Source organism: Fusarium oxysporum, chromosome 7 (genome assembly GCF_000149955.1).
Source record: "Fusarium oxysporum f. sp. lycopersici 4287 chromosome 7, whole genome shotgun sequence".
Lineage (NCBI taxonomy): Eukaryota > Fungi > Ascomycota > Sordariomycetes > Hypocreales > Nectriaceae > Fusarium > Fusarium oxysporum.
Window position 1 is genome coordinate 256,643 of NC_030992.1, and position 26,731 is coordinate 283,373.

Sequence of the window (26,731 nt, forward strand, 5' to 3'; positions counted from 1 at the left end):
CGGCACTACCCCAACTTGGTATGACGCGTTGGCCCCAATCACAGCAACCCAGGGAATGGAATCCGGACAGATGCACTGTCGCACATACCCCAGATCTTACCCCAGCTTCCCCGGGGACGTCTCCAACTCCATGAATCTTATTTAAAGAATGCTGTAACCATCGATTGCATCTCCAGGCCCAAGTTCCATTCAGAATCTGACCGGAACAGCTCAACAGAGTTCGGAAACTCCAAACGACAACGTCAAGAACTTCCCCCAACTTGTTCATTGAGCCATGTCTCAGAACGAAACTCAAGTCAAATCGACTGAAGAGTCTCAGCACCTTGAAACCATGACCGTCTTAGACGAGAAGAAGATGGAAGCTGGTACTGAGGAAACCCGCTGGACACCCGAGGAGGAGAAGAAGGCTCTTCGCAAGCTCGATTGGTGCTTGATTCCTCTGTGAGTAACTACTGACAAGCCGATTGATCGTCACCTCAGGAGTTGAATTAACAAGCTATGATAGCGTCGGCTCGCTTTACCTTGTTTCTTACATTGATCGTGGTAACATTGGCAACGCATACACAGCCGGCATGGGCCAGGCTTGGGGTATCACCTCGAACGATTACTCGTGGATCGTGACCGCTTACTACATTGCCTATATCTGTTTCCATTGGGTAAGCTTCCATGACGACCAGCACGCGTCTTTTGTAGTACAACTTGCTAATCATCTCACTGCAGCTTATTCTGGTTTGGAAGTTCATGCCACTCCCGGTAATTACACCCTCCCGATATCGAAGACGCACGAACGAATACTGATACCTATTACAACAGCTTTGGACCTTTTGCATGGCCTTTGGATGGGGCACTGCGAGTATTCTGCAGGCAGCAACCCACAACTTTGCCGGCATCATGGCTCTGCGAGTTCTGATAGGCGCCTTTGAGGCTGGCTTTGTTCCTGCTGTTGCGCTGTATCTGACTTTCTTCTATCACCGACGTGAGATGGGACTGCGATATGGTTTGTTCATATCCTTCTCACCGCTTGCGAATTGCTTCGCCTCGGCCTTGGCGTACGGCATCGTTCAGGCAAAGACAAAGATCCACAACTGGCAGCTCCTGTTCATTGTTGGTAAGGAATCCCCCCCAAAAACACCCTAAGATCTTAGACTAAGGCTAAAATCTCGTATAGAGGGTATTCCAACACTATTTCTAGCCTTGGTTGCACTTTACTATCTGCCGGCATCTCCTGCACAATGCCGGTTCCTCACAGCTCGACAAAACGAAATCATCAGCCAGCGCGCTATCAAGGGTCGTGGAGAGGATACCGAGAGAAAGCTCAACTTTGCCCAAGTATTTTCTGCGTTTTACGACTACAAGAACTACATGCAAGCCTTTATCATCTTTTGTCTCAACACAGCATTCGGTTCTCTTCCGGCTTATCTCCCTACCATCTTGAAGGACATGGGATACACTTCAGTCCACGCGCAGGGTCTATCTGCCTGCCCCTACATTGCCGCATTTGTTGTCTGCGTGGGCATGAGCATGCTCTCTGATCGCGTGGGCCAGCGCGGTATCTTTGTCTTTGTCTTTTGCTGCGTCGGCGCGGTGGGATACATTCTCCTCGCCGTCATCCATACCACGGCCATCCGCTACTTTGCTACGTTCCTCGTTTGTGCCGGCGTATTCCCTGCTGTCGCTCTGACCTTCACCTGGGTGACAGACAACCAAGGTTCCAGCTCCAAGCGAGGCGCAGGGCTTGCTATCTTCGGCATGTTTGGCCAGTGTGGTCCCATTCTTGGTGCTCGCCTGTTCCCCAAGTCGCAGGGGCCGTACTACTTCAAGGGCATGTGGGTTTGTGCGGGAGTACTTCTGGCTGCTTCTCTTATGGCACTGGCTTTGAGCGCGTGCTTGCGCCTGCAGAACCGTCACCGTGACCGCGTGCATGGTAAGAGTGATACCGACCATGTTCCTGCAGATATTGCCGAGAAGGGTGATTCTCACCCCTTGTACCGATACGTCCCTTGAGGGCTATTCGATCGGATGTAGGTGAAAGGTATTGGCTGAGTCTTTGTTGGTGGTGGCGACGTACAATTCTGTACAGGCTGTGTGGTTGAAGTTATGCCATAGGGGCAGAGCTGTGTATTTCGAGTGACAGCTGATGCTTGCATCGCGCGCCTTACTCGTGTATCTAGACTAGGATAGGGGTATCAAATTGATCTGACCCGCAGGGTTTCAATTCAGTTTTAGACCAAAAACATCTTATTGAAACACTTGATCAGTCTGTTCTGGTGCTCCATACACCTGTGAATTGCCAAATATTTCCGTCATGTCCCAGGGAAATGAATCGGGATGAAATCCGGCTCCGGTATCAAGCATCCCGAAGCTAAATGGACTTTGATATCTCGACAAAAAGCCAGACGCCCCTTCGTTGTTAGCCTGCGGTCCACCATTTCCAACGTCAAAAGCCACTGGATGTGGAGATGCTCGGGGCTCTTCCGCCCTGTTCAACCCGAGTGGCTGCGCATCACCAGCCCGGTTGGCGGCAGAACCTCCACAAGGCTCCTGTTGACTCGTATCAGGAGGGGCGCTCACTTCCCACACTGTCAGCTGCCGCCTGATGGTATCCAAACTCCGACCACTTCCAGGCGTGTGTTTAGCTTCTTCTTGAAGCGTGCGGACAGCCATGCCGAGTCGCCGCGCGGCATCAATCCGAACCCCAGCTTCAGACCGCCTCATATCAAGAACATCGACAGTAGCCGCAGTATATACGCAGTAGCTTACTTGGTATGTCATCAAGCGGTGAGGAAAGCTTTTGGTGTACAGATCGTGGATCGCGTGTATCCTTTTAGAGTGGTTGACGCATGTTTGGAGGGACGAGTTGCGGATCGAGGTATGGGGAGAATGTAAGAGCGGTCGGAGGAGGAGAATATGGAGAGCGTGGTATAAGAAACTTGAGTAATTCTTGTTAGTTAGGTTCATTGAAGGACTTTTAGCACTAACTTCAGAGAAGCGATATGGGGGGGTGGACACTGAGTCATTCCCTCGTCAATCTTGAGTGATGTAGGTAGTTCGTTGTACCACGCTATTAGCCTATTTGAAACATGGTCGATCTCGGGGTAGATGTTTTCCGAGTGACCACGATCAAAGAGAAGCAGCATCATATCGGTTGTTATCTGGCCAGTATGAGTACATTTTCTGCTATTGGGTGTTGTGCTATACAGACCACGTGAAGTTGACAGAAGGCACAAAACGTTGCCGTATTATACATTGGTGTTGGATTATAGGAGGAATTCGTAATATCGATATCGCTGGGCCGCCAGTCTCGATCGTCATCGTAGTGGTCAACTGTTTATATCAGTGTTGATCCCCAAGGCCATAACTGCAGGCTACTGTCGCTCTACTAAAGGAGACTTACAGATCTCGTCCGGTCCATATGGAGAACCTGTCAATGATGGTGGCCGTCCAAGGGCAAGGCTAAGCGTCTTATCCCATATGAAAGCCGAGTTGTATAAACGTTTTCGTGTCTCGATTTCGGATGGAGTTAATCTCTCAAGTTCGGCGATTCGATTCGCATTTAGGTGTATCCCAATGTCCACCATCATTCTGATTGCCTGTGTGTGCCAAAAGGCAGTGCTTAGCCATGTTGAACAATAGCTATACCCGCGTTTAGTTGATAGACTTACCATGCCGGTGAACAGCCATCCCTGTGAGCTTTTGCCAATGGCGCATTGGCGGCCTCCGAGAATAAGAAGCCCTTGAATAGTAGGAATTCGTGGCTTGGGATTATCCAGTTCATCCATGAGTAGCATCTTGGCGCGGGTGAAGAACCTTTCACCCATGTTGGAGTCAACCGAGTCGCCCTCTTGTCGGCTGAGATGCCGAGCAGCCAAAGCAAATATTGCCATAAGTAGAAAGTCGGAATAATACGTGCCGTTTAATGCCATGTCCATCAGGAAAACTACAGTCACGTTCGCGTTACTACACATATCTATAACTCGGCCGTAGCATGTAATCGAAGACGAGCTACTTACCTGGTCGATAGATGCAATTATGCAATGGATGAAGCCAAGTCCAGTACATATCAAGGATCTGCCATCCCATTTCATTCGTGATGCCAAACGCCGTCATGGACTTGGATCTGGCTAAGGGAATCCATACTGTGTCAAGCAAGTCATATTGGGATCGCAGACGCTCAACTTGAGATGATTTGATTTCTACGTCCTGGGCTGAACCTGGAGGAGCTTGCGTGGTAGATGGCGATGGGCCATTTCCTGTCAAAGATCCAGCGTGGAAGCGACTGGTAGGGCCGTTGTAAGTGATTGAGCCATCTTCTCCGATGCCAACCTGCGACCAAATCGTGGCGTCGATGGTGTTTGAGCGGGCATCGCTCGGTGATGCATGCGTAGAGCCGAGTTGCCCAAGCACCGGCATGGATCCAGCCGGAGAGACATTGTCTTGGCCGACATTTGTGACATCAGCAGTTGTTGTATTACCGTTCTCACTGCTCAACCGTTCGTTCTGTCTTCGGCTTTCCTGTAAAGCGGACTCGAGTTCTTGAATCCGCGTGTTTGCTCTGTCAATCCTGACCTGGGTATTGGCAGGCCATATGCAAGCATTATCAGACCGCTGACAGGCCCTGCAAACGGGCTGTTCTCCAGTACATTTAATCTTCCGTGCCTTGCAACTCTGAAACGCGTGTGATTATTAGCTCGTGTTAAACGCGTCCTCCATGATTACTGGGAGCTGAACAACAGACAGGACTCACTTGGCAAGCACTTTTTGTGTTGGTAAGAGAATTAGTCAGCCCTATGAGCGTACTGCGGCATCTTGCCGACTCATTCTTATCTGATAGGGATATACTCACAATCCATAACGACGAGAATCACGCCGATTGGGGTTTCGGGAATGCTGATGCTGGTCCAAGCGGCGACGTCGTGACGACGTTTCAGAATGTGTTGGGCTTGCTATGCACGACATGTCGGGATCAACGACGATTCCCTCCGTTTCATCACGATTAAGCTGGCTTAGAGCCATTGTTTGAAAAGTTGAAGCAGCGCAATTCGCCTCTCGTCTTCCAATGCCGAGAGATATTCCGATCATTGTCCCGTGACCGTTCTCAAGTTCCAGACCCAGGACACTAACTAGCCTGGAAACGCGCGTGCGGGGTTCGGTAAGATGCCGAGCAAAACCTCACCATGATGCAGGGTAGGTGGCGAGGAGCTGATATGATGTAGATACACAATTTTCATTATACTGTGTACGTATCCAAAAGATCAATTGCTAAGAGTGATACTGTGATAACAGTCTAATTTACAGCCATCGAGCTTCGTCGCTTCCCAGTGGGTTTGGCATCACATCCCAAGAAGGCTCAGCACCATCCACACTTACGCTGTGCCGAACGGCCCCCAATTCGCCAAATCCCGTTTGACGGGTTTCCAAATACTCCTTCACATCAGAAGGCTTCTCATAATCGCCGATCTCGAACCCGGACTTGCCGGGATATTGACCCATGCTGCGGAGATATTTCATGGTACCAGCCAGTGACACGTCAACGCGATACGACCCTCCTTGAACGGATCGTCGATACAAAGCTGCCATAATACCAGAAGCCAGTAAATAACCACCGGCGTGGTCCAATGCTTGACACGGTGTCGGGCGAGCCACTTCGCCGGCGCCGTAATGCTCAGCCTCTGAAATGTTCATACCAGAGCATGTCTGGATAAGAGAGTCATAACCGCGTCTCTCAGACCAAGGTCCCTTGGGACCGAACGCAGACATACAACCATAGACGATGCCTGGGTTAAGACCTACAATCTCCTCCGGACCGAATCCCTTGGCGGCAAGACTGCCAGGACGGAAGCCTTGGATAAATACATCACACGACTTGATAAGCTCTCTCAACTTTTGACGATCCTCAACGTTGTTGACGTCTATGTGAACAGTGCGCTTCCCTCGGCCAAGATCGCGGTCCATAGTAGGCAGATCAGGGAGTCCAGGACATGTTATCCAGATGACATCAGCGCCATGGGCAGCCAAGGTCTTGCCGGCCAAGGGTGCAGCGATGACTCGGCTCATCTCAACGACTCGCAGACCTCGAAGACACTTGTCGTTGCCTGGTGTAAGATGAGGAGATAGTCCAGCTGGGCCTGAAGCAATTCTCGTTAGCGAAATGGGGAAATCGTCAATTGCCTTGGATTGAGGCAACATGTCCCATTGGCGATATGAGCGCAGAGCATAAATCGCCAAGCGATGCTCTAAACCGACAGACTCGAGATCGATGCTCGCCCAGTCTTGTGTCTTCTTGGTCACATCGATGCGGCTTGCAGTCACTGGAAGACCCAATAGCTCCAGAGCTCCATATCTATGGTTAGGAAACGAGTCATGGATACGGACGTGTCCATCTGAGGTCTTGTGTAGACCTCCAATGGGTCCCCAGGGAGATGGAGCAGGCTCTCCGTCAAGCATGTAAAGCCGTTCAGACTTGAATTCAATGACAGAGTGCTTTTGAGGCACGGTTACCTTTGGCACAGGACCTTGGTTTCGCAGAGAATGGATGAGAGCCGCCAGGAGCCCAGACAGAGCAATGGTGCCTTGTGCCAGAGTTCCAATCTTGTAGGAGGAAGGGAGAGCTGGCTTGCCATCATCACCAGGAAGTTTCAGGGACTTCAGGGCGTTTGGGGGGAGCGAAAGACCATTCCAGATCTCGTTTACGACATCGCGAGAGAGGAAGCTGGATCGATCGAAGCTAGAATTGGCAGCTGATGCAGAATGTCCGTTCAGGTCTGGTTGGGGGACATGCGTCAGACCATTGGTACCGTTGACCTCCCTGACACTGTCTACACCATTGACACCATTCACGTGAGCCGCGTCACTGTGAGTACCATTGGTGGCAGCCTCTGTTGTGCTGGCCTCAGGGACCTCGATTCCCAAAAGCAGCGCGTGTTGTTGTGTTCCCAGAGTATCTCTCTCGCCGACACTGCCTTGAGCCCAAGGTCTCTTGATGGTGCACTTCCAGGCAAGAGCAGGTTCAAAAAACATGTTGGTCAAGATCTCGCTGTTTTCCACGTGGTACAGAGACTGGATCACATCGTTGGTGAGGACGTTGGCATCCCTGACTCTCCTGTAGACAGCCTCGTCGTCGAACATGATATCGAACGTCATCTCGAATGGGCCTGAGTTCTTGGAACGGATGATACGAGCGAGCTCTTGCATCTTTGCTTTTCTGGACGGAACTTGCTTCTTCTCTTCAAAAAGACTGTTAGTATCTCTCATGCAAAGTTCAGAGTGTACATACCGATCGGTGCGAGAGGACCGTTCTCCAGAGCCTCCAAGCGCTCTCGAGAAACTGAAGCCACGGGTGCTGGACTGGCAGTGGAGTTGATATCCCTGAATGTAACGGGAAAGAGTGAAGACGACTCGCCAGCTTCAAGGTCGACAAGGTGGTACACGCTGAACTTGAAAACAGCACCGGCATCTTGCTCATGAGGTGACAATGGGCTAGCAAAATTACCGGTTGTGGCAATCTGGCCAGGGTATGAGAAGTGGAGGATAGAAGCTCGTGCATTGTTGGCAATGGTGTAAGCCATGTCCTGCGTAGGAGCAACGACTTCGCCTAGAACAGCGATCTCGTGAGGGCTGCTAACAGCCTGTGTCTCCAATGGGCCCATGACACCGTTCTTGCCATAGACGTGATAGATGAGGCGGCAGCTGTCTGACTGATCTAACTCGGGAAATAAGTTTTGGGTGTACTTTCGCACACGCTCAAGGAAATCATCGATCTGGCTGATAAGAATTGGATCTCTGATACCGCCAATAAAGATAGTTCGATATCCCAGGAAGGTAACGCCCTCGAGCTTCACCTGGTATGGTGTCTCCAAGAATTGAGCACCAGATACACGTGTCGTCTTGTCAGTTATCTGCTCATACTTTGCATTGTCAAGGCTGAGAACACCACCTGGGCCAGGTAGACGGTCTGGTCGTGTCTTTTCGTACAAGGTATGTGCTGCAACAGAAAGAGGCGTGCATCTCTCCTCGGGTGCTAATGGAGTCAAGTCGAAAGAATCGTAGCGCATGGTGGCAATCATAGAGCGACCCTTGGGGATGGCGCAGATGCCACCGCACTCCATGATCTTGCCCATGTGCCAAGCAACGCCATTAGATATGCCTTTTGAGAGACAAAACGCAGCAAAAGGTGCAGGGTCGTAGCATCTTCCACCAAGAACGATGTCTGGGTTGCCTTTCAAGGCTTCAAGGAATCTGATAGACTGATTTCAGCATATGCTTTGTCTAGACAGGAAGGTGGTTGACTTACGGCTCAGCACCCACCTGTGCAACGATATCAACAGCACCATCAACAACGTCTGGAACTAGCTCCTCCACAGGTCCACATGGACTGACTTTGTGATTTTGGATTCTGGATTTAACCAAGTTTCGGTCCATACCAGCGTTGATAGTGGCGACCTTGAAGCTGAATCCGAGACGTTCTGATACTGAGGAAACAATATCGAACATTTCCTGGACATGTTTGTTGCTGCCATCTCCACCTACTGATCCAATCAAGACCTTGATCTTATGATGGAAGCAGGCTGTCAGGATAGGCTCGAGGTCACGAATATAAGAGCCCCGTCCACAGGTCATCTTATTCATTCCGAGCTTGTAAGGGCCCCCATCTGTTGACCCACTGTCGACGATGATGGCTGCAGGCTTGAACTTTTGTATGCCATACCAGAAATGCTCGACATTGTAGCCATAGCCAAGCATGGCATTAGGCGTAAGGATGCTGAACTCTGGGACCTCCATCTTGACGTTGAAATAATGGAATTGGGTTGGAATAAGATGGTATACAAGAAATTAATGTATTGCGATATGCAGGCAGCCTGGGTAATATGTGATATATTTGAAGGCTATAGAGAAAGCTTGGATGTTTGCTCCACGGTATCACTGCGGAGATGTTTGGCGAACGGAGCAAATGCCGACGGCAGAATAACTGGTCGGTATGTTCGGAGTCAGCCCGAGACTAGTTCCCGGTCTCGAATACCGAGGTACCCCGATAGAAACAAGCCACGATTTCAATGTTGGGCTAATCGCACATGTATAGCATTGACTGTTATTAGCAACTGTACAGAAACAACATCATACCTGGTAGAAACAGGCACATCTTGAATAAAAAATGGAAATAAGTTTGTATTATATGTTTAAGAGTGCGAGCTCTGCTATGTAGCAGAGTGGCTAGACTCTATAATTAAAGTATCTATAAAAGAGGCCATCGTCGTGGTGTTGTTATCCACGTGGCCAAAGCTATGCAGCCAACGAGACTCAACAGAAACCTCTGTTGTTCCCCTCCCTGATGGCTGTAATTCAATGCTCTGTATAACTGGCATTTCATTCTTCTTGTTATGTCGCTGATGTGCTTTAGGCGGCTCTGTCACTGTGTCGTGACTCCACGATAGTTCCAAGTCACTTCTAGACTCGGACTTCTTCTGTTCGACTTGCACGGTCACCTCTTGGAATACAACAATGCCGCCGTTTAAGAACGACTGTTGGTGGGATGTGTAATGACGTTCTGGAGGGTAGACGTCCACAGTGTCTGTTGATGGAAGACGCTCGTTGTGGGCTTCGCTGCTTTCAGCGGGACATAAGTTTATCGTCGAGGATGAGCGTGTAGAGTCTTTTGATGAAGCTCTTAGTCTCATTATTGGAACGCGGGGTTTCTTTCCTTTGGAGTGGGCTGATCCTTCGGAACCCTTTAGTCGGCGGAGCGTTGATAGAGGTCCGGAAGTGAGCTCATTATTGGCCCGGCTTGCGGGCATCGTTGATGGATCAAAGTCCTGGTGAAGAACCCGCACAAACTCCTGTCGAGACTGTTCTAAGACTTGTCGCATACCGAAGAAGTTGAGAGGGACCCATTGGCAGTTAGGACCTGATGAGATGACGGGATGAGATATCTTGAGCCTCAATGCCATGATGACTGTCTCCTCTGCATCACCCCCGTCGATTCCGTAGGGAAGCCGTAGTATGGTGGGGCTTAGCACGGCATCATGAAACAAGGGTTCCTGTACCCATTCCCGTAGTGAGTGAATGGCGTTGGAAAGATAGTGGGCAAATAATTCTTCATCAGGGGACCTCGAAGAAGCGCCTGTGGTCCTCAGTCTTTGAATGACTTCTGGAACCTGGAACCCACTTAGCCCTTGTACGATTCGCACTTGTTTCTCGTCGATAGTGCTTATTGGCAGAGGTGCTAGGGGAAGTAAATCGCGAGCATCCTTTTGTACCAGGACGTGATGATTATCAAGTCCTCGATCTTGAATTGCGAATAGGCCAAGATGAACTCCGGGCTTAATACGACCTTGCTGTGAGATAACGGCCTTCATGTCGCGTAGCTTTGATTCAAACTCGCTGGACGGGATCTGCATCTGCAAGTGATTCCTTGCATCGTTGCATACCTGAACAGGGTCGACGAACCGATATCCAGCCGCCTCGAGTCTCTTTACCTCGTCATCTGATGTAAGACGACGAATCAAAAACATCAGTGCTCCTCGTCCGTCGATTTCATTCTCAAGCTCAATCCCAACTCCCTTTTCGAGGTGGCTTTCTCCCGTCGTCGATCCCTTGCGTAGTATTTCGCTCGTGTCGGAAGTTTGGTAGTCGCGATGCTTCTCAAGTGCTTGTAGGTAAGCAGGGTTTGCGACTGATCGTTTAGTGATAATTTCGTCCCATAGAATACCCATCGTTGTGATGGACTCGTCAAGGCGATCGCTGAGCTTGGAGGCGGCGACGCAAAACAGCTCGCGGAAGATGACTGAATATCCATCAATGAGCTCTCCATCGTCATCGATAAGCTGAATTCCCTTAGTCGGATCTTTATGGCGGCTTTTGTGCGGTAGCTGTCGGAGATGTTGTTTCATGCCGTTTATTAGTCCCGATATTCCAGTCCAGTTCCGTGAAGCTTGAAACATCCAGTGGAACTGTGGATGGGCAGTGTTGAACTTTTCGTCGGTGTTCTAAGAACGAAGGTTGAGTGTTAGTTACTGGAGTCGTCACACCGACTATGAGATGTGGTCCTGGGGAGTAAATGATTATCTTACCTCTCCAATAAAGAAATCGGTGACAACAGTATTGGGGAAAACTCCGTTTGAGTCGACCAGAAGACATCCATCTTTGTTGAAGACGATAGCAGCTAGCTCAATCTGCTGAGCACGAAGCGCTGCATCTTTCAAGATGCGGGCTCGAAGAATAGCGGATCCAGCAATGATAATGCAGGCACTGAAAGACTATTGGAGTTTTAGTTAGTCGGCCTACATATAGTTGATATGTGTTGTTGCGTATTGCGCTGATGAAGAAGATTCCCGCAGCCACTTACTAAACAAATGACTGCAATAGCGGTCGCAGTGCGCGAACCTCGTTCCAATTTCCTCAGATGAAGCAGTCTGTACTGAGTACCCACAGAGGCACACCAGTGCATACTAGATACCGCTCCAGCAAGGATGATCGCAGAAATGGTTCGCTTCCACCAACTACTCGCCGAAAGCGACTGGAAGATGAAGAACATGGCCAACGACACAGTACTGGCAGCGACAGCAATGATAGCAGCCCCGACGATATATGCTGGTTCGTAAATGCACTGGTAGTTTTTGATGGAAGCGTTGGCCAAGTAGTGCATACCGCAGATGGCACAGCCGCAAAGGATACCAGCAGTTATCACTCTCCACCAGGCGATTCGATTCGAGATGCCTATCGCGTAGAATGCGGCAAGGAGGACAATAACAGGCATGCAGAAGGAGAGTACTGTCATGCCACTGGAGTATACAATCTGCATCTCTGCCTCGCCTTCGGCAAGCGTGAGTGCGATATTGCCAATGAAATGCTGCACCATGAGCAATATTAATTAATATGTGTACAAAAGACGACGTAAAACTGAAACTTACCATACACCAAATAGCTATACCGCCCATGGTGATTGCGGATGAACATAGTATCAGACTAATGCATCTGTATTAGCAAACCGTCTTGGCAGTGTTTATCGCTTGGCGAAAGAGGTATCCATCGTAGCATACTGATTCGAAATTCCATTAAACCATGATCGCCGAGTGATCAATTCGAGGGTCGAAGCAGCCCCCACCAAGCTGATGAGGTAGCTGAGCGCGAGGTAACCCGCATTGTACGCCTTTGGGACAATATGGCCCTGATATTGCTCGAGAAGGCTCTCGACAGTCATTTTTGCGCAACTGTATCTCAACAAGATTGAAAGGGATCAAAACTCAAGGTTCCATGGCAGAGTTTTTGGCGGACGGGGCAAGGGAATACCGATCGACAGATCTTAATACTCGAAGCGTCGAGGCACAAGGGGGTTGCATCGGGCGTTTCATAAACAGACGCGTTAGTCCTCCTGGGGATTTAAACTTTGAGAGAGTCATGGGCTTGCAGGTAGGATGAAAGCATAAATCTGATAAGGGGGACGCGGAAGGCCCATACATTCCGGAGAGGCGACCAATGCTTGGGAGGAGGGGGGCTTGAAACCCGGCACTTGGGCGTTTGCTTCCTATTGCCTGGTGGTATCAGTCAGGTATGGGGTAGTGCTGACGGAGACAAGGATCTACTTGGGGTACTTGTCCCGTCTGCAGAATTAAAAGTTACATGTTCATCCCACTTTGTGATATAATTTTAACCCATGCTCAACGCACAGGCGCTGGAAAAAGCAACAGCGGGATGTTAGCCTCATTTAATGGCTAGTGCTGACCTAGGCCCGGGAGCAAACGAGCACTAAAGTTTAGCACTAGTATTTAAGCTGGCTTGCATATACGATGGATATGTACAGAATGTAATGGGGAAGCGCCTTGATAAAACATGTCTGGTTTGAACAATTGCAAAAAACAGTGTCTGTAACGCTAGGTAAGATAGGAAGACGAAACCCAGATCTTCAATGCATGCCGTCAGTTCCGTCCAGGCCTTTGGGACAGCTTAGCGTGGCAGAAGAGATGATGTACCTATATCACCTCCAGGGGTCTCGGCCTATAGACCGGGTCGAGAACGGCTTTAGGAAAACTCGGATTTAGGAGCCCGGGTTTGTGATAATAACAGAAACTCTATCTCTTATGGCGTAGAGTAGATTCGCTTGTAAAGTTAATACTTTGTGGCTACTGTCAGGAGACGGATTTGCATAGGGCTTAGGTTGACGATTGGTTGTAGATCTGGCGCGGCCGCCATGTCAAAGGTATTCCTGCCGCATCCAGAACACACAGACCCTTGGCCAAACAGCCACTGAAGCCACTACAAGCCTCAGGCGAACTATGGATTAGTGCGCTCGGGGAACAGGCGGGGATCAGCCCGGGGGCATTCCAACGCGCCCAGATCTTTGAGTTGAGGCGGCGCACTAAAACGGCCACCAGTTAGCCGGTTGTGTCACGCTGCAGAGTGCTCAATGCGATCCTGGTTCATGGGGTCAGAGCTATCTGATCAAGAGAGTTCAACTGGGGCTATTTGGGTCTTGAATGTTGCGATTGGTTCGTCGAGTAACTGTTATCATTTGTCAGCTCAATGGCGATACACAAAGCCTTATATTGTAGCTGATATACATTTTATTGTACTAGTTTTTGGGTGATCTTATCCATTTATTTCCCTGTACCCCGATGATGGTGCCAATTGAGGATCTCCTATCTAATTGCTAAGCCAATGGCTTCTAGTTTATGACATGTTTGTCGCCCTGCTAAATGCCATGTCGCACTCATGGACAAATGCCGCCAGTTTTCCCCAAGACTCAACTCAAGTTGCCGCGGCCACTGTAATTTTGATGACGCTATATCCTGTCTTTATATGAAGACATTTTTAAATTCCGGAGCCTCCTTAGGAGCTCGAATGGCATCTATAAGTAGTTGGCGCCTGTGGCCACTGCCTTGCGGCATCTGTGCAGAGTCCGCGCGTACCGGAATGTAAATGCTGAAGCCGCAGAGTCGGAGCCGGAGACACGGCGCACGGACAGCGGACTGCCGCGGATCGGGACGGAAGCATGGACCTTCCGTTCGTACATGGCGATAACCCAGATCCCGCCTTGGTCGGCTTCACGGATTGGCTTGAAGGGATCTAGGATCACCGGTACGCATGGTAAAAGAGGTAAAAGCCACAGGAAATATATCAATAAACCGAGGTTACTTTATACTGCGACTCCCGTGTGATTATTTAAAAAAGATATTGCCACTCCGAAGAACGGCATAAGGAAACGTCTGTGCCCAAGCTGTCAAGCCGTCTTTCATATTCTGATATTTCCTTCTTTAACTGTCCATTTCTGCTCCAGTGCGGTCCCGCCATAAAGTAAGAAAAGAATGATCCTCGAAGCGTTTAAAAGTCTGCTTGCAGCAACCCGCACCACCGAATTCGCCAATCGAGTGGTTGGTGTGCGCACTTTTCTCCCTCAACTCTCAGCCAAGCGGTTCAGTACCGTTGGAGGCATCGCCGAGGGAGTTTTCGTCCAGCAGCTAGACTCATGTAAATCATTCAACGACACTCGCTGGACAAAGCATTGGATCGCCCTCGCCAAATGAGCAGCTTCAGCATCTTGATAATGAGCTTGCAAAGGCCGGGCTTGGGTCTAGCCATGCTCTTCTCAATGGACAGCCACCTTCTCTAGCTGTTCTATCCTTTCTGAGGCAGGGCGCTACGGCCATGACGCAAACGCCCCCCTGAAAACCCCATTGATGAAGATACATTCCCCCAAGACGGGCAGAAAGGCAGTTTCATCGCGGTGAGCGCTCTGCTCAAGGCCATTGCATACTTCTTCGTCGCAGCCTGGCCAGGCCTGACTCCAGCGCCCCTAAAGGCATATCGCGTTTGCGAGGCGCTCTTTGACATCATACTGGATGCGATCGCGCCAACCCTATCCTTGAACGTTGAAAGGCACATCGTGCCAGTAAACGGTGAAGATGTCAAAGTGTACGCGTTATTACCGACAGGGACTGAGATCACTGTGCCTGGAGTTCTTGTTACAAATGGCCTTGAAGGCACCAATGTTGAAACCATGGTTACTGCGCTGCGCACGAAAGCGGTACTGTCTAGCGCTTGGTTTTTCATGGGGATGCCCGGGACATACGCGTCTAAGCAACCAATGACCAAGTCTTCGTCAGAGTTGATTTACGGAGAGGTATTGACCTTTATGGCGTCACATAAACAGGTTGACGGATCGCGTCTCGGCATGTTGGGTATTAGCTTTGGGGGAAACTGCGCCACGCGGATGGCCATGGTAGATAAGCGTCTTAAGGCAGTGGTCCTCAACGGGGCACCGTTAGGTCGGTCACTGTGCTTGTCGGGATCATTTGGAATGCCCGAAGTTGTCGTCCGAGCACTATTCTCCGTTGCGGGGGCGAAGACACTGCTAGACCTCAAAAGCAGACTTGATGCCCTTGTTCCCACCCGGGAAGGTATTGAAAAGATTCAGTTTCATGTTTTCGCGATCAATGGTGAGAAAGATACGTTGATTTCAACGCAGGACACGACCAATCTTGCTACTTGGGCTCCCTATTCTGAGCTTCTTTTATACCCGGATGACGACCACTGCGCGATGGGGAATATACAGGAGTGGCTAGAATACGGTTCTTGTTAGCTAGAAGAAAATCTATGAACCATGAATTATGCTGTTTGCTTGGACTCCAGGGTAGTCTGGCCAACTATTGGTACTGGGGTCTATAAATAGCACGAGGCGTTGTAGAGTGGCTGGGCATTGGCAGGCAAATGCAGATTGAAGATCAGGCAGACTCTGTATAATTGGTTATGAGTAGCCAATAGAAGTGTTTAGAAATTGTTAATGTACTGCGACTGTGGGTGCCTTATGCGCTTAGTCACCTATCATTTCAGCCCAATTAGGAAAAGTTAGCGGTGCCTAAAACCGTTGTGCGTTGTAGTGCTTACGCTGCTGCCTCGAAGGATTTCAGACTGGTGACAGAATCATTGCCTAGAAGATGCCGATCCCTCCATGTCTCTTCTGGTCTGATAAAGAAGAGAGAGAGAGCGTACAGGTGGTGAAAGATGACACGCATGCCACAGCCATTCTTCCCTCATGCTAATACATTTCATCAAGGCAGTGCACTTGAAGGCCATTTTCAGTATAAGTATCCCTGTATGCCCAATCTTCTAAATACTAATCCTGCAATCTGTATCTCATCGCAGCACATAACTATTACACCACTGAATTCAAATAGAGCCCAACATGACAGCCATCAACTCAGCGGCAGTCTTCCACCCGAGCAGGGATTTCCTGCTCTTCTCAGCAGCCGTTGGTCTCCCCCTCAACTTCGTCCGCTTCTGCATCATGGTCCGACCCGTTGCCTTGTTCACCTTTATCCTCCTCATCTTCTCCGCCATCTTCGGCTTCACCATGAGACGCCTCCATCGTCAAGGCGCGCACCTCAAGGCAACGTTTGCCACGCCCATTACCGACCCGTTGAACTGTCTCATTGCCGATGTATTGATGGGTATCCTGTCGCTCTTGACCCTCAGCTTCACGTGGACGCACAACAGGTGGCAGGATACTGGAGAGACTTTCCTGGTAGCTTATTCGTCGACACCGTTGATGTTTAACATGTTTCTTCATTTTTATCTGGCGCTGCTTGTGTTGTTGAGGACAAGCAAGATGAAGGACATTGTGAGGGAACTCGTGGGGGATTTGGTGTCGAGCTCGCCTCAGCCTTGCCCGCACTGTCATGGTCGACCGGAATTTCACGATGATCATGATGAAGAGCAGCCGCTGGTGACGCCTCCTGCTGGAGATCATGAGGACACGCATCAGGGCGGGGCTGGTCCTTCGACCGTCTGGAGCCGATAGATGCCGCTAAATCGATTTGCTTGGCATGGCAAATTCCTTTCAGGATTACTGCCAAGAATATCTATAGCCAGCACCGCGTATGGACAACCTTTTGCTCTTCACTACTGGCTAGGACGATTAGGAGATTGGAAAAGTGGTCTCATGATTTCTATATAGCCTCATCGATAATGCCAAACAAACCATTAGTATACCCAATTGACCTCGTTCTCATTCGTTAACGGAACTGAGGATATTGAAGCTCACATTTTCGTCTCTGCCTGATCCAAGACCTGCTGTTAGTCTGATGTATGTGTATTAGCTGAGAGAGTGAAGAAGATTCAAGTGACAACAAAGTTGAGAACGCTCATAATATTCCAGGTCATTGACTAATTTGCAGGCAGTTGCTCAGCAGTTGTCACCCATCCATATATCGACCAATTCTTCTCCTCATTCCTCCATTCCTTAACCCACGTATACCCAGCCTTTTCCAAAACGCGCTTACTGCCCACATTCTCCTTTATCGTCTCTGCAGCGCATCGCTCCGTAATAGTACCATTCACACTGGCAACTATCTCATCCTCACTCAATGTCGCTCTATCCACAGCGATCGAACTCTCAACTCGAGGAAGTTCCCACCAAATCTTCATAAACGCAACGAGAAACTCAGTGGCGTAGCCCTTCCCCCAAGCCTCCTTGCGGAATGCGTATCCAATCGCCGGCCAGCCTAGTTCACACTCTCGTCTATAGGTGCCACCAGCTCCGATGACTTCGCCAGTCTCAATGAGACTGATGACATAATAGAGATTGGTTTCGTCATGCGGCGGTAGCCTTTGTGCAGCCCATTTCTGCGTTTCCTCAAGATCCTTGTCTGGGGCGCCTTGCGCTGTCCACATCATGACCTCTTTCTGTGCGCGCATGGGAAAAAGGTCTTTTGCAGCATCCTCATAGAATGGCCTGAGAACAAGACGTTTGGTTCTTACAGTCGGGCGTTCCTCCAATGGTGGGTATGGTAGTTTCGTAAGAGTGGTGTTGATCTGTATGAACCCTGGTTTCGCTGGTTGATTTACTGTCATCTTGACAAGACTTCGCGACTGAAGTACACCACGCAACGCTGAGAGCTTAAATGACAGAGGCCGGGTTGAGGCAAGACTAAACATAGTCAGAAAGCAAAACCTCAAGGGAGGCGCGGTACCTTGTACGCTTTTAAGCTTTTAAGCATTAGAAAGTCAGAGCTCAAGCAACTACTGTCTTTATTGGCTATTTCTTTGCTAAACTTGACTCATTACCAATATCGCGCAGGAAGACTCACAGCATTTAAGTTAGCCGACATCGGCGCGTTCGGCTCGGCGGTCAAGGGTCTAGCTAAACCAAAGGTAGCAGGTTTGAAAGCCGCTAGCGCCTCGTGATCCACTCCAGTATCACAAGAAAGGTTATATTCGCGCGAGAGAAGTAACAGATGAAGTGGATATTGAACGTTTAGCTGAAGATATACAGGGTGAGCTGAACAACACTCAAATAATCCAGAAAGTCTGTTTCTCCTTGCTAGTAACTTCACCATCCATGACACTATCGCAGTATGCCTCACCGATATAAGAAAACACACCAAGTTCACCCGTCTCTTTTACCGAATGGAGTATGAAGGGAATTCGCCCACCGCAAAAGACGGCAATGACATCACCGGATTTGGTATCCAGAGGGCCCATACCAAGATATCCCATGTTTGTCAGAAATGGCCTCTTTCCTTGCATCTTTCTCATACTCTCACGATAGTTATGCTTGGTATCTGCGCCTCGATGTTTCTCCTCCCATTGCAGGTACCTCTCTGAAATATCTTCTCCTGTAGCTGCCAGTCTGGTCATGTCGTCGAAAAGCTTGAGTTCTTGCAGGAACTGCTCGTGGAACCTTGCTACCTCCGCTTTCGCTCTTTGCTGGTCCCCTTCCCAGGTCCAGTAGATGTCTCCAATAGGCACACGCCACCGAGCCTCTTCTCTTCGAAGTTGGGTTCCTTCACTGTGGGTTTTCTCCATGGACCTCTGCCATAGCTCGTCTATCTGGGCCATATAGCCAAGGTATCTCTCATAATCCCAACTCATGTCCGTCCATCCACCACCTTCGGCAACTTCCTCGATCACATCAACAGTATAGCCTCGAAGTCCCAGAATATCCGGGTTGTCATTCGGGTGTTGGACGACCTCAAAAACGCTATCCTGACCTGCCGCGGCAAATAGGTGCTTATCTATGCGCTCGTTGATGGTATAGAACGAACGGCTTAGGTTGGATCGCCAATCAGGAACCCACGACGGTAGGTGTGAAAGCTCATCAAGTTTCGGAAACTGAGAGTAGCACAGCAGGTCCACACGACCACTCTTCTCAATCAACGTGCGTGCCGTCTGCGTCAAGATACGTTCGGTGCTTTCTTCATAGTCCGGCTCTATGCCAAGCTTCTCTGCGTCCGCAGCGAGGCCAAGAAGGGCAAAGATGCGGTCACAATGCACTGTCGCATTTGTCTCAAGCTCAACGAATAATCTGCGCAACAACATGTACAGCTCGTCGTCTTTATGCTTCTGATGACGTGAACGACAGGCAAACAGCCGTGCTGTTGGTTCAGAAGACACTTCGGACAGTCGCTCCAGAGGCATCTCAGGCGGTTGAAGCTGCTCGTAGTCGCCTTGGGGCATGTTGCCTATCGCGGTTTGAAGCAGTAGTACCCCCAGTTTGACGAAATCCACTGGTATCGTCTTGGAACCGCACACGAAGATGGTATCGGGACACAAACAAAACTCCTGGATGATCCAGACTCGTAAAAAGTACGGTCTCTCGAACCACTTCTTCAGGGCCATTTCCTTTAGCAAAGGAGCAAAGGCCTCAACGGTACTAGCTAATAAACTTTGGAAGCGCAAAGCAGTCTCATCAGAAGGGTCCTTGCTTCTTCCCAATGCTGATATGAGGTAGTAACTCTGCGGGTTCATGTAGCTCTCCAGTCCAAAGTCTCGAGCTTTTTGGCCAATGACTTGCCATGCTTCCATCAATTCCTCTGAGCCATCTTGAGCTGGACCAAGCCATACTAGCACTTGTGTCGCAGACGAGTAGATGCTCCCCATCATGGCGACCTGCTGACCTTTTTCTTTATTGTCTGCCTGGTTGATACAGATCTGGTCAATCCATAGCGTTATCACCGCATCCGGCTTGCGGAAATGTCGCAGTGCTGTTTCCAGTGACTTAGTGATGGCGATGCTAGCCCCGCTATCTTGATCTACGCTGGGCACGCAAATCGATTGAGTTTTGTCGCCTAAGCCCCAAACATATGAAAGAGCAGTATACGGTGATGGGTTCTCGACGGAGGTTGAGTACAGACGGCCGATTAGACGGCTATCTACCAAACCCTGTGAGGGGTAGAGATCTAGCAGCCGGATCTCGGTTGATGCCGTCCGCAGTCCTACCGAGCCATAATCGAAAGCCTGGAATTGACTCATCATCAATTGGATTGAGTTTGATAGATCATCAAGATCAGCACAGATGTTGAGGCGGGGTACTGACCTCACAGCACAGCAAACGTCAATAGCGCCAACGCCACGCTGACAAGCTGAGACAGAGAAACCTACCGCCCACCCACTCGCAGCCAATTGATATCGCAGTCGAGTTACACGTCTCGCAAAGCGCCGCCTAACAAATCGATCTCCTGCCAGCGTCATTTTGTTGAAATATTGCGGTTTTTCGTGGATAGGTTTGATAGGGTAGCATAGCGGCGCTAAATCTTGAAAGGGCTTGCGATCAGCAAAAGATTCCAGCTGAAGCTGAGACATACATCAGCTAGCTTATATAGTCGTAGCTTTCCTGTTGATCTGACAATTCAAGTGCAATTGATCCTCGTCTCTTCTCTGACAGAAAGAAGTCTGGTTAATCACCTTGGCTGCAGAATAGTCAGCTTGACCTACGTCAGCGAAAGACACGGGACAGACACAATTTGCCTATAAATTCGCTCTCCAGACTTTGTCTTCCAACTTTTCTCCCTCATTTCTCACCACTATACATTCCTCCTTCTAAGAAATTCAGTACAGAACATCATCACTCGTATCACAATGGCAGACCCAGCCCAGCAAGCTCGCATCCAGAACGCCAAAGAACAACTCAAGGCTGCGTATAGCTACGCAGTCAGCGCCAAAGAAAGTGCCGAGTCCGATTTCAAGCAAGCGCAAGATGCTGGTATCGCTGATGGCCTGGACTTCAAGAACTGGGCTGTTCAAAATGTAAGTCTCCACAAGCCTTCTTCTTAGGGGACATGTCACTGACCAGAAAACAGGCGCCTGCCTACCTCGCAGCTCTACAACAGTACCAAGCCGCAAAGGCTGGATACGACGCGGCACTTCAAAACGGCGACAACGAAGCTTTCATTGCTTGGGATAAGAAGTATAAAGAGGCATTTTTGGCGAATCCTGCAAAGCCCGATTACGATGCTCTTGTTGAGCCTTGATCCATAGGATAGATACAGCAATGTCATGGTGCTATTCCGGATAGCAAGTAACCCGCGTGAAATCGCTGTTTGAATGCCTGTATACTACGGATACATGAATATTGTCAAGAAACACTCTAATAGTTAAATTTCTATCAATATTTAGGAAGTTTTGTAGGCAGAAGCTTATGTTGTGAAGAAAGATATCCTATCTAATTCATTTGTGTTCGCAGTCTAAAGGTTCACCCTACTGGCAATTAATCAGCTAACTGCCCGTCCCATCCCCGCTATGTTAACCGCTATGTGGGTTTCGGCTAGTTGGAAGTTGGTGACTTGCCTTTAAGATTACACCTAACATCAGCCTAGATTTGCTATCTCAATGTCAGCCGTCATGGCCGATATTATACTTCTGCATTATACCAGAGATTTCACTAAGTCATTTCAACTACTATCAATTCATCATCCTTCAGCCACGATAAATCTCAGATACTGAACTCCTCAGAACATCATCTATCTCCAGATTCATCTTTTCTGCGAGATCCAACCAGCGCTTCTCATCTCCAGGGTGCCACGTAGAAAGGCCCCTCTGCTGGAGAAGCTGCAGAAAGACCTCACGCGGAGTTTTTGAATAGTCGACTTTCAAGCTCCCTGTCGCTGTCCTATAATCCTCCGATATATCCAGAAGAGCGTAGATGATGTCCTGTTCCCTGGTGCACTGGAAGTCACCACGGAGGCAGACCCATATCCACCGGCGCAAATTATTAAAAGTAGTGGAGCGGAACAACCGAGCCATTCGATGGTGGTTCGCGGGGTTATGCTTGAATTCATCGCTGTACGGGCTGGTCGAACCGTTCAGAGCTGCCAACGATTCCTCAAACACTTCGTCGGGAAGAGACCTGTTGCCGCACCATACGACGTAGCTCTTCGCAAGATAAAGCTCTTGTATGATCCAGACTCGGCGCCAGTATCTTCTGTGACAAAGCGAAAACAGGGCTTTTAACTCGCGTGAGTTTTTGCTAAACGATGGGAGATTGGCCTCGAGCGAGTTGGCGTCTGACATCAAATCCATAGCAAGATCGCTATCGTCTTTGGCTGGGCCGAGCCATGAGATGACACTGACTGCTTTAGTAAACGTCTCGCCCATCATAGCAACTTGCTGGCTTTTGTCCCAAACATCCGACTGGTTAATACAAACAGCATCAACCCATAGCTGCAGGTTTTCAGTTGGCTGTCTTATGGTCTTCAGGGCATCGAAGAGGTTTGTGCGAATTTGAACCTTGCGATCGTTGACTGTAATGAAGGGATCGTTCTTGCTTTCATTACCCCATTCATATGACAGAGCATGGTATTCTGCATCATCGCGTGCCACAGGCCGGAGGGTGCATACAATCGGATCATCACCTATTCCTTGCTTGAGAATAAGTATACGGATCTCTGTCGTTGGGGCGAGGGAGCTGTAGTTGATATTCAGAGACTTCTCAGCCATTATTGCCGATAATCAGAGCTTTACAATGCAGCAAGCCGTGAGCAAGATATGCGCCATCAAAGAGGCGGGGGTAGCAAGAATGAGGCTGAATTGATGCCTGGAAATGCATTGGTGCCTAATACTGCAGTAAGCACGAGCTGGTCTTGCTTTGCTGGCTGGAGGTACCTTAGCTGAAGTCAGGCAATCCTGCACAGCTGGCATGCTCAGGAAATGCCCATAATGAATTCTGGCCAACAGGCTACTCCTTCAGTAAGTGCCCAAGTCTGATTTGGCGATATTGCGAATTTCACAGGCATCCTGCACTGCTTCAACTAGTCGTTGTAATAAGTGCAGCCGTGAATTTCTCTGCAATAAGTTGCATCAAATTCTATCCCAAGTGACCATGCGCAGGATTACCTCTTGCCTTCATCCTCAGAGCCTCATTCATCTCATTACTAGGAACGATATTCTGCAACTACTCGATCAACTGCATCTTGAACACGAAATTGACGATATCCACCAAGAAGAGCCTCCTCCTCAGCATCAGGCTCATAAACTTTGATCTTACGCCCTGCCCAAAGAGCTGAATCCGGCATCAGAGGATGTTCCTGGTCCGAGGCCGACACAGGAACATTGTTACCCACAGCAGAGAAAACGAGGCTGAAAAACTCCGCAAATGTCATGTTCTCGCCTCCGATAAGAATGGTTGTGCCAGACACAGAGTCGCTCTTCTCCAGCGCGGCAACAGCCGCTGTCGCCAGAGCTTGGGTAGAAACAAAGTTGGAGTTCCCATTGATCACAGAAGGTCCCATACCAAGCTTGCCCTCGGCGAATTGGACGTAGGCGGTGAAGATGGGGGAGTGCATGCCTGGTACGGTTCCAACGACCCATGGTGCATCCAGGCTGCAAGCGTGGAATCCCGGCCTTGATAGTGAAGCAATGCCCTCAGCAGCCATCTTTCGTGACCGAATGTAGGGCGTCTTTTCAATCAGTTCGGGTGCAATATGCCAATAGAAGCTGCCGATATGCACAAATCTCTCAATCCCAGCGTCGCGGGCTAGTCGAGCAAACTCGATTGCACTCTCGGCCGACTGTAGGTAGTACTCATCCGCCGAGGTGTTCTCAGGCACGTGTCGCATGTCGGCGCCAGCTGAGAATACGATGCTGTCAAAGGCTGAGAGCATTTCTGAAGAGTATCCGCCAGCAATGTAATCGACTTTGATGAAGGGCAGATCCTCTAGGACGGGGACGCCTCTGACTGACTTGCGACCACCGATGGTCACGGCGTAGCCGCGGGAATGAGCCTCTAGCGCGATGTACCCGCCAATCGTTCCCGTTCCGCCAACAATGAGGATGTTCTTTGGTTGAGCCATCTCTGGAGGTGTCGGTGAGGTAAACTGATCATTGTATTGTGCTAATATCGATTATTGTTGATACTTGCAATGCTGTTTTATGTATTCTTTTCGCACGACCCCGAACTGTGGGTCAATATTTAGTTACGCCGCGCGATGCGCGGAGTCCACGGGCTTTTCTTGCTTAGAAATCTCATTCTGATGAATTCGTCCGTGAACCCGGACGAAGTCATAGCTTTTCAACAGGGTACATGGGTCTTCGATAAGCCTAGAAGCCATGGCCGAAGAAGGTTTCATCTAGGTTGTCCAAGTCAAAATCTCCGACAGCGTTTGGGTCCGTGATTTGTGAGCCCAGCCATGACCAGGTATCTGGTAACGGGCCTGGCGGTAATGAATGGGCTGTATTTGACGCGTCTGCGACAATATTTGTCAAAGGGACCTGATGCTCCAGAAAAGCTTCTGCAATCCGACAGAGGGCTTTGCAGAGTTTGAATAACTTCTGTGAGAATTGGAGATCCAGTCCGATATTTTCAAGCGTGTGTAATACGTCCTGAAGAAGCTTGAGATCATCGAAGTCCAGGTTGGCAACGCAATGGAGAAATATGGCCACATACGGCGTGAAAGACGTGGCATGGAGAACCCTGCGTATGTTTAGCAGTCAAGGCCTTGCAGGTGAAACGAAAGCAACTGACCAGATCGCATAGATCGCTGATGCCTTGTGGCCCGAAGCAGTCAGCTGAGGGTAGTGTGTAAGATGCGCTCGCAGCATTCCGTGTGCTGCTTCATAGCATGCCTCTGATATATCTCTTGCAGACTCCGTATAGTTGACGTTCCAGTGTATGAGGGTTAGCAAAGAGTGATACATGATGTCGACTGGAGAGAAGGTCATGTCAAACTGATCTCTACCGTAGGCAGCGGAGCTATCTATCTGAGCCCAGTCGCTATACCATCGACGGAGATCTGAATCAAGTTTATTGGTTTCTACCAATCTTTCTTCCATGCCGCGTGCCTTTGCCAGAGGCGAGTAGAGCCTCTCGTAGATTTGACCTTGTATTCGACTCATTTCAATCAATGAGGTTAAAGCCAAATCCCAAGGGGCTTGTTTGATATCGCTAGATATCGCGCATGGCTTTGCATCAACGTCCCAACCTTGAATGGTGGGTGCTCGTCCTAAGCGTTGCGAAAGGTTTCTGTCTGCCATGTAGATGTGCCAGAAGGTTCTTCGTGCTGTCTCGGCCTTGGGGCTCGGAAGCTGCAAAAGTCTCTTTTCTCGATGGTAACCTAGAGTCAGACAGTGTCCAGCAGCAGCTGTTGTCAGGCTCCATTGAAGAGGTAATGTCCCCATGCTTGACACTAGTACAACCTAACCTCAAGTCAGAGACTACAACTGTTTGGATGTATTGTTTTCCTTTACCGCAAGGAACAGGATATGAACGTGCTCTTCTGTGGCAATAGACATGACTTGGTAAGTTTCAACACCTTCCCAGAAGTTCTTTTCACAAAGGTCTTGCAAGCGACTCAAGACTCCAGGTTCTATATTTGGTCTGTCTTCAGTTCCTATCTCTCTCAGGATGAGGCTGACAGTTCCGTTGAATGAAGTCTTCTCTGTTAGTGTCAACGGTTCTGTGTTGAAATATGTGGACCTGCACAGATGGCGAAAGCTTTCGAGGTTTTGAACGCCCCAGAAATTAAAGAGGGCGAGGTTCGTGTCTAAAAAGCCGCATCAACGTCATTGCATCGTAAAAAGGATTGAATGCCCACTGCTTACGTCTCTCGTTAGCCATCAACTGTAGCAGCTGCATAACAGATGTTGGTGGCGGAATCTTAACATCAGGCACATGTGCTTGTTCAAGCTGGCCTGATTTTACGTTACCCTTGCCTAGCCCACTGGTCTCTTGATCTTGGAGCGCATCCTTGAGATTAGCCAGTTCTTGGACAAATGTAGGCGATTGCTGTGCAGCTGATGACTTTAGCTCTTCGACCTGGCTTGCATGTAAAGCCTGGGTTTTGAATGATGTTTCTCCTTCTACAAGAGGTGGTCGTTTTACGAACGTCCTATCCAAGAGGGTACTAATACTGGGAAGTTCTGATGAAGAATGTCGATTCTGTTCATTCGCATTCAACTGATGCCCCATAGCACTCCGAACCGTACTTTCCAGGGCTTTTACCCGTTCAGCCAGCGCTGCATGTTCTTCTAAACTGTAAGATCATGAGTCACGGGGATACAAGGGGGGTCCTGAACTGTAGGCACTGACCTAGGGGCTTTTGGGATGTTATTGGGTCGTGACGAAGTTGTGTCAAGAGGACAAACCAGGTTGGCTGTGACACAGTTCGAGCATGGTGCAGTACGGCTGCAGCGAATCTATAGATCATGATTCAGCTCTGGCTCCAGGATGAGTCTCCTGATTCTTTCCTGGGAGTGTATAAACCTTTCGCAGGCGGCAATTAGCGCACTAAGCAGCAAAGTTAGTTAGGTAAAGATAGATTCGGCATGGTGTGGTCTCAATCACTAACAGCTCTTTGCCTGATGCTGTTTTTCGGGCCGTTGTTCCTTTCCATGATCGATCAATATGTATCTGTAGAGAAAAAAAAGAATTGAGGTTGTTATAAAGCTCCAATTTAAGCGTAAGCTAAGGCGGTGTGATTAGTCATCTTGCCCTCAACAGAATGGGCTCTCATCAAGATGGCGACAATATTTG

At 49.3% G+C, this 26,731-nt stretch overlaps 13 protein-coding genes across 17 annotated transcripts; 4 read left to right on the forward strand and 9 right to left on the reverse strand.

Moving 5' to 3' along the window:
* Nucleotides 1-274: 274 nt before the first annotated feature.
* Nucleotides 275-2,004, forward strand: FOXG_04773 (uncharacterized protein; the record flags this gene model as incomplete). The annotated part of the gene is made up of 5 exons (XM_018382810.1): nt 275-441; nt 506-656; nt 721-753; nt 814-1,108; nt 1,169-2,004. The coding sequence occupies 5 exons, from the start codon at nt 275-277 to the stop codon at nt 2,002-2,004; spliced, it is 1,482 nt and encodes a 493-aa protein (XP_018239602.1).
* On the reverse strand, nt 1,164-5,076 carry FOXG_18900 (uncharacterized protein). 2 transcript variants are annotated; one of them, XM_018399043.1, is made up of 8 exons: nt 4,844-5,076; nt 4,745-4,754; nt 4,011-4,665; nt 3,663-3,937; nt 3,395-3,590; nt 3,203-3,324; nt 2,980-3,152; nt 1,164-2,929 (listed from the first exon to the last, which is right to left on the reverse strand). In XM_018399043.1, exons 1-8 carry the CDS (start codon nt 5,011-5,013, stop codon nt 2,239-2,241), a joined length of 2,292 nt encoding a protein of 763 aa, XP_018239603.1. In that variant the 5' UTR covers nt 5,014-5,076; the 3' UTR covers nt 1,164-2,238. The 2 variants fall into 2 exon arrangements, with proteins under 2 accessions (XP_018239603.1, XP_018239604.1); XM_018399044.1 differs by having other exon boundaries at nt 1,308-2,929; nt 4,011-5,076.
* Nucleotides 5,077-5,289: 213 nt separating this feature from the next.
* FOXG_04774 (uncharacterized protein) lies at nt 5,290-8,778 on the reverse strand (the record flags this gene model as incomplete). Its single annotated transcript, XM_018382811.1, has 3 exons — nt 5,290-7,223; nt 7,274-8,235; nt 8,291-8,778. The coding sequence occupies 3 exons, from the start codon at nt 8,776-8,778 to the stop codon at nt 5,290-5,292; spliced, it is 3,384 nt and encodes a 1,127-aa protein (XP_018239605.1).
* Nucleotides 8,779-9,158: 380 nt separating this feature from the next.
* On the reverse strand, nt 9,159-12,193 carry FOXG_04775 (uncharacterized protein; the record flags this gene model as incomplete). Its single annotated transcript, XM_018382812.1, has 5 exons — nt 9,159-10,979; nt 11,064-11,249; nt 11,339-11,842; nt 11,904-11,958; nt 12,033-12,193. 5 exons carry the CDS (start codon nt 12,191-12,193, stop codon nt 9,192-9,194), a joined length of 2,694 nt encoding a protein of 897 aa, XP_018239606.1. The 3' UTR covers nt 9,159-9,191.
* A 1,644-nt stretch (nt 12,194-13,837) lies between these two features.
* On the reverse strand, nt 13,838-14,002 carry FOXG_18901 (uncharacterized protein; the record flags this gene model as incomplete). The annotated part of the gene is made up of 1 exon (XM_018399045.1): nt 13,838-14,002. One exon carries the CDS (start codon nt 14,000-14,002, stop codon nt 13,838-13,840), a length of 165 nt encoding a protein of 54 aa, XP_018239607.1.
* Nucleotides 14,003-14,294: 292 nt separating this feature from the next.
* On the forward strand, nt 14,295-15,568 carry FOXG_04776 (uncharacterized protein; the record flags this gene model as incomplete). Its single annotated transcript, XM_018382813.1, has 2 exons — nt 14,295-14,457; nt 14,688-15,568. 2 exons carry the CDS (start codon nt 14,295-14,297, stop codon nt 15,566-15,568), a joined length of 1,044 nt encoding a protein of 347 aa, XP_018239608.1.
* A 308-nt stretch (nt 15,569-15,876) lies between these two features.
* On the forward strand, nt 15,877-18,028 carry FOXG_04777 (uncharacterized protein). Of its 3 annotated transcripts, none has more exons than XM_018382815.1 (2): nt 15,877-16,067; nt 16,132-18,028. In XM_018382815.1, the coding sequence occupies exon 2, from the start codon at nt 16,172-16,174 to the stop codon at nt 16,784-16,786; it is 615 nt and encodes a 204-aa protein (XP_018239610.1). In that variant the 5' UTR covers nt 15,877-16,067; nt 16,132-16,171; the 3' UTR covers nt 16,787-18,028. The 3 variants fall into 3 exon arrangements, with proteins under 3 accessions (XP_018239610.1, XP_018239609.1, XP_018239611.1); XM_018382814.1 differs by having other exon boundaries at nt 15,877-15,983; nt 16,043-18,028; XM_018382816.1 differs by having other exon boundaries at nt 15,877-16,081; nt 16,164-17,029.
* On the reverse strand, nt 15,880-18,070 carry FOXG_04778 (uncharacterized protein). 2 transcript variants are annotated; one of them, XM_018382818.1, is made up of 2 exons: nt 17,958-18,070; nt 15,880-17,914 (listed from the first exon to the last, which is right to left on the reverse strand). In XM_018382818.1, exon 2 carries the CDS (start codon nt 17,836-17,838, stop codon nt 17,152-17,154), a length of 687 nt encoding a protein of 228 aa, XP_018239613.1. In that variant the 5' UTR covers nt 17,839-17,914; nt 17,958-18,070; the 3' UTR covers nt 15,880-17,151. The 2 variants fall into 2 exon arrangements, with proteins under 2 accessions (XP_018239613.1, XP_018239612.1); XM_018382817.1 differs by having other exon boundaries at nt 16,879-17,914; nt 17,965-18,070.
* Nucleotides 18,071-18,209: 139 nt separating this feature from the next.
* FOXG_04779 (uncharacterized protein) lies at nt 18,210-20,238 on the reverse strand (the record flags this gene model as incomplete). The annotated part of the gene is made up of 1 exon (XM_018382819.1): nt 18,210-20,238. The coding sequence occupies one exon, from the start codon at nt 20,236-20,238 to the stop codon at nt 18,277-18,279; it is 1,962 nt and encodes a 653-aa protein (XP_018239614.1). The 3' UTR covers nt 18,210-18,276.
* A 393-nt stretch (nt 20,239-20,631) lies between these two features.
* Nucleotides 20,632-21,392, forward strand: FOXG_04780 (uncharacterized protein). Its single transcript, XM_018382820.1, has 2 exons — nt 20,632-21,012; nt 21,066-21,392. The coding sequence occupies exons 1-2, from the start codon at nt 20,845-20,847 to the stop codon at nt 21,234-21,236; spliced, it is 339 nt and encodes a 112-aa protein (XP_018239615.1). The 5' UTR covers nt 20,632-20,844; the 3' UTR covers nt 21,237-21,392.
* Nucleotide 21,393: 1 nt separating this feature from the next.
* On the reverse strand, nt 21,394-22,757 carry FOXG_04781 (uncharacterized protein). The gene has a single exon (XM_018382821.1). It carries the CDS (start codon nt 22,699-22,701, stop codon nt 21,682-21,684), a length of 1,020 nt encoding a protein of 339 aa, XP_018239616.1. The 5' UTR covers nt 22,702-22,757; the 3' UTR covers nt 21,394-21,681.
* Nucleotides 22,758-23,135: 378 nt separating this feature from the next.
* On the reverse strand, nt 23,136-24,053 carry FOXG_04782 (uncharacterized protein; the record flags this gene model as incomplete). Its single annotated transcript, XM_018382822.1, has 1 exon — nt 23,136-24,053. The coding sequence occupies one exon, from the start codon at nt 24,051-24,053 to the stop codon at nt 23,136-23,138; it is 918 nt and encodes a 305-aa protein (XP_018239617.1).
* A 247-nt stretch (nt 24,054-24,300) lies between these two features.
* FOXG_18902 (uncharacterized protein) lies at nt 24,301-26,167 on the reverse strand (the record flags this gene model as incomplete). Its single annotated transcript, XM_018399046.1, has 4 exons — nt 24,301-24,673; nt 24,725-25,395; nt 25,447-25,742; nt 25,801-26,167. 4 exons carry the CDS (start codon nt 26,165-26,167, stop codon nt 24,301-24,303), a joined length of 1,707 nt encoding a protein of 568 aa, XP_018239618.1.
* Nucleotides 26,168-26,731: the final 564 nt, after the last annotated feature.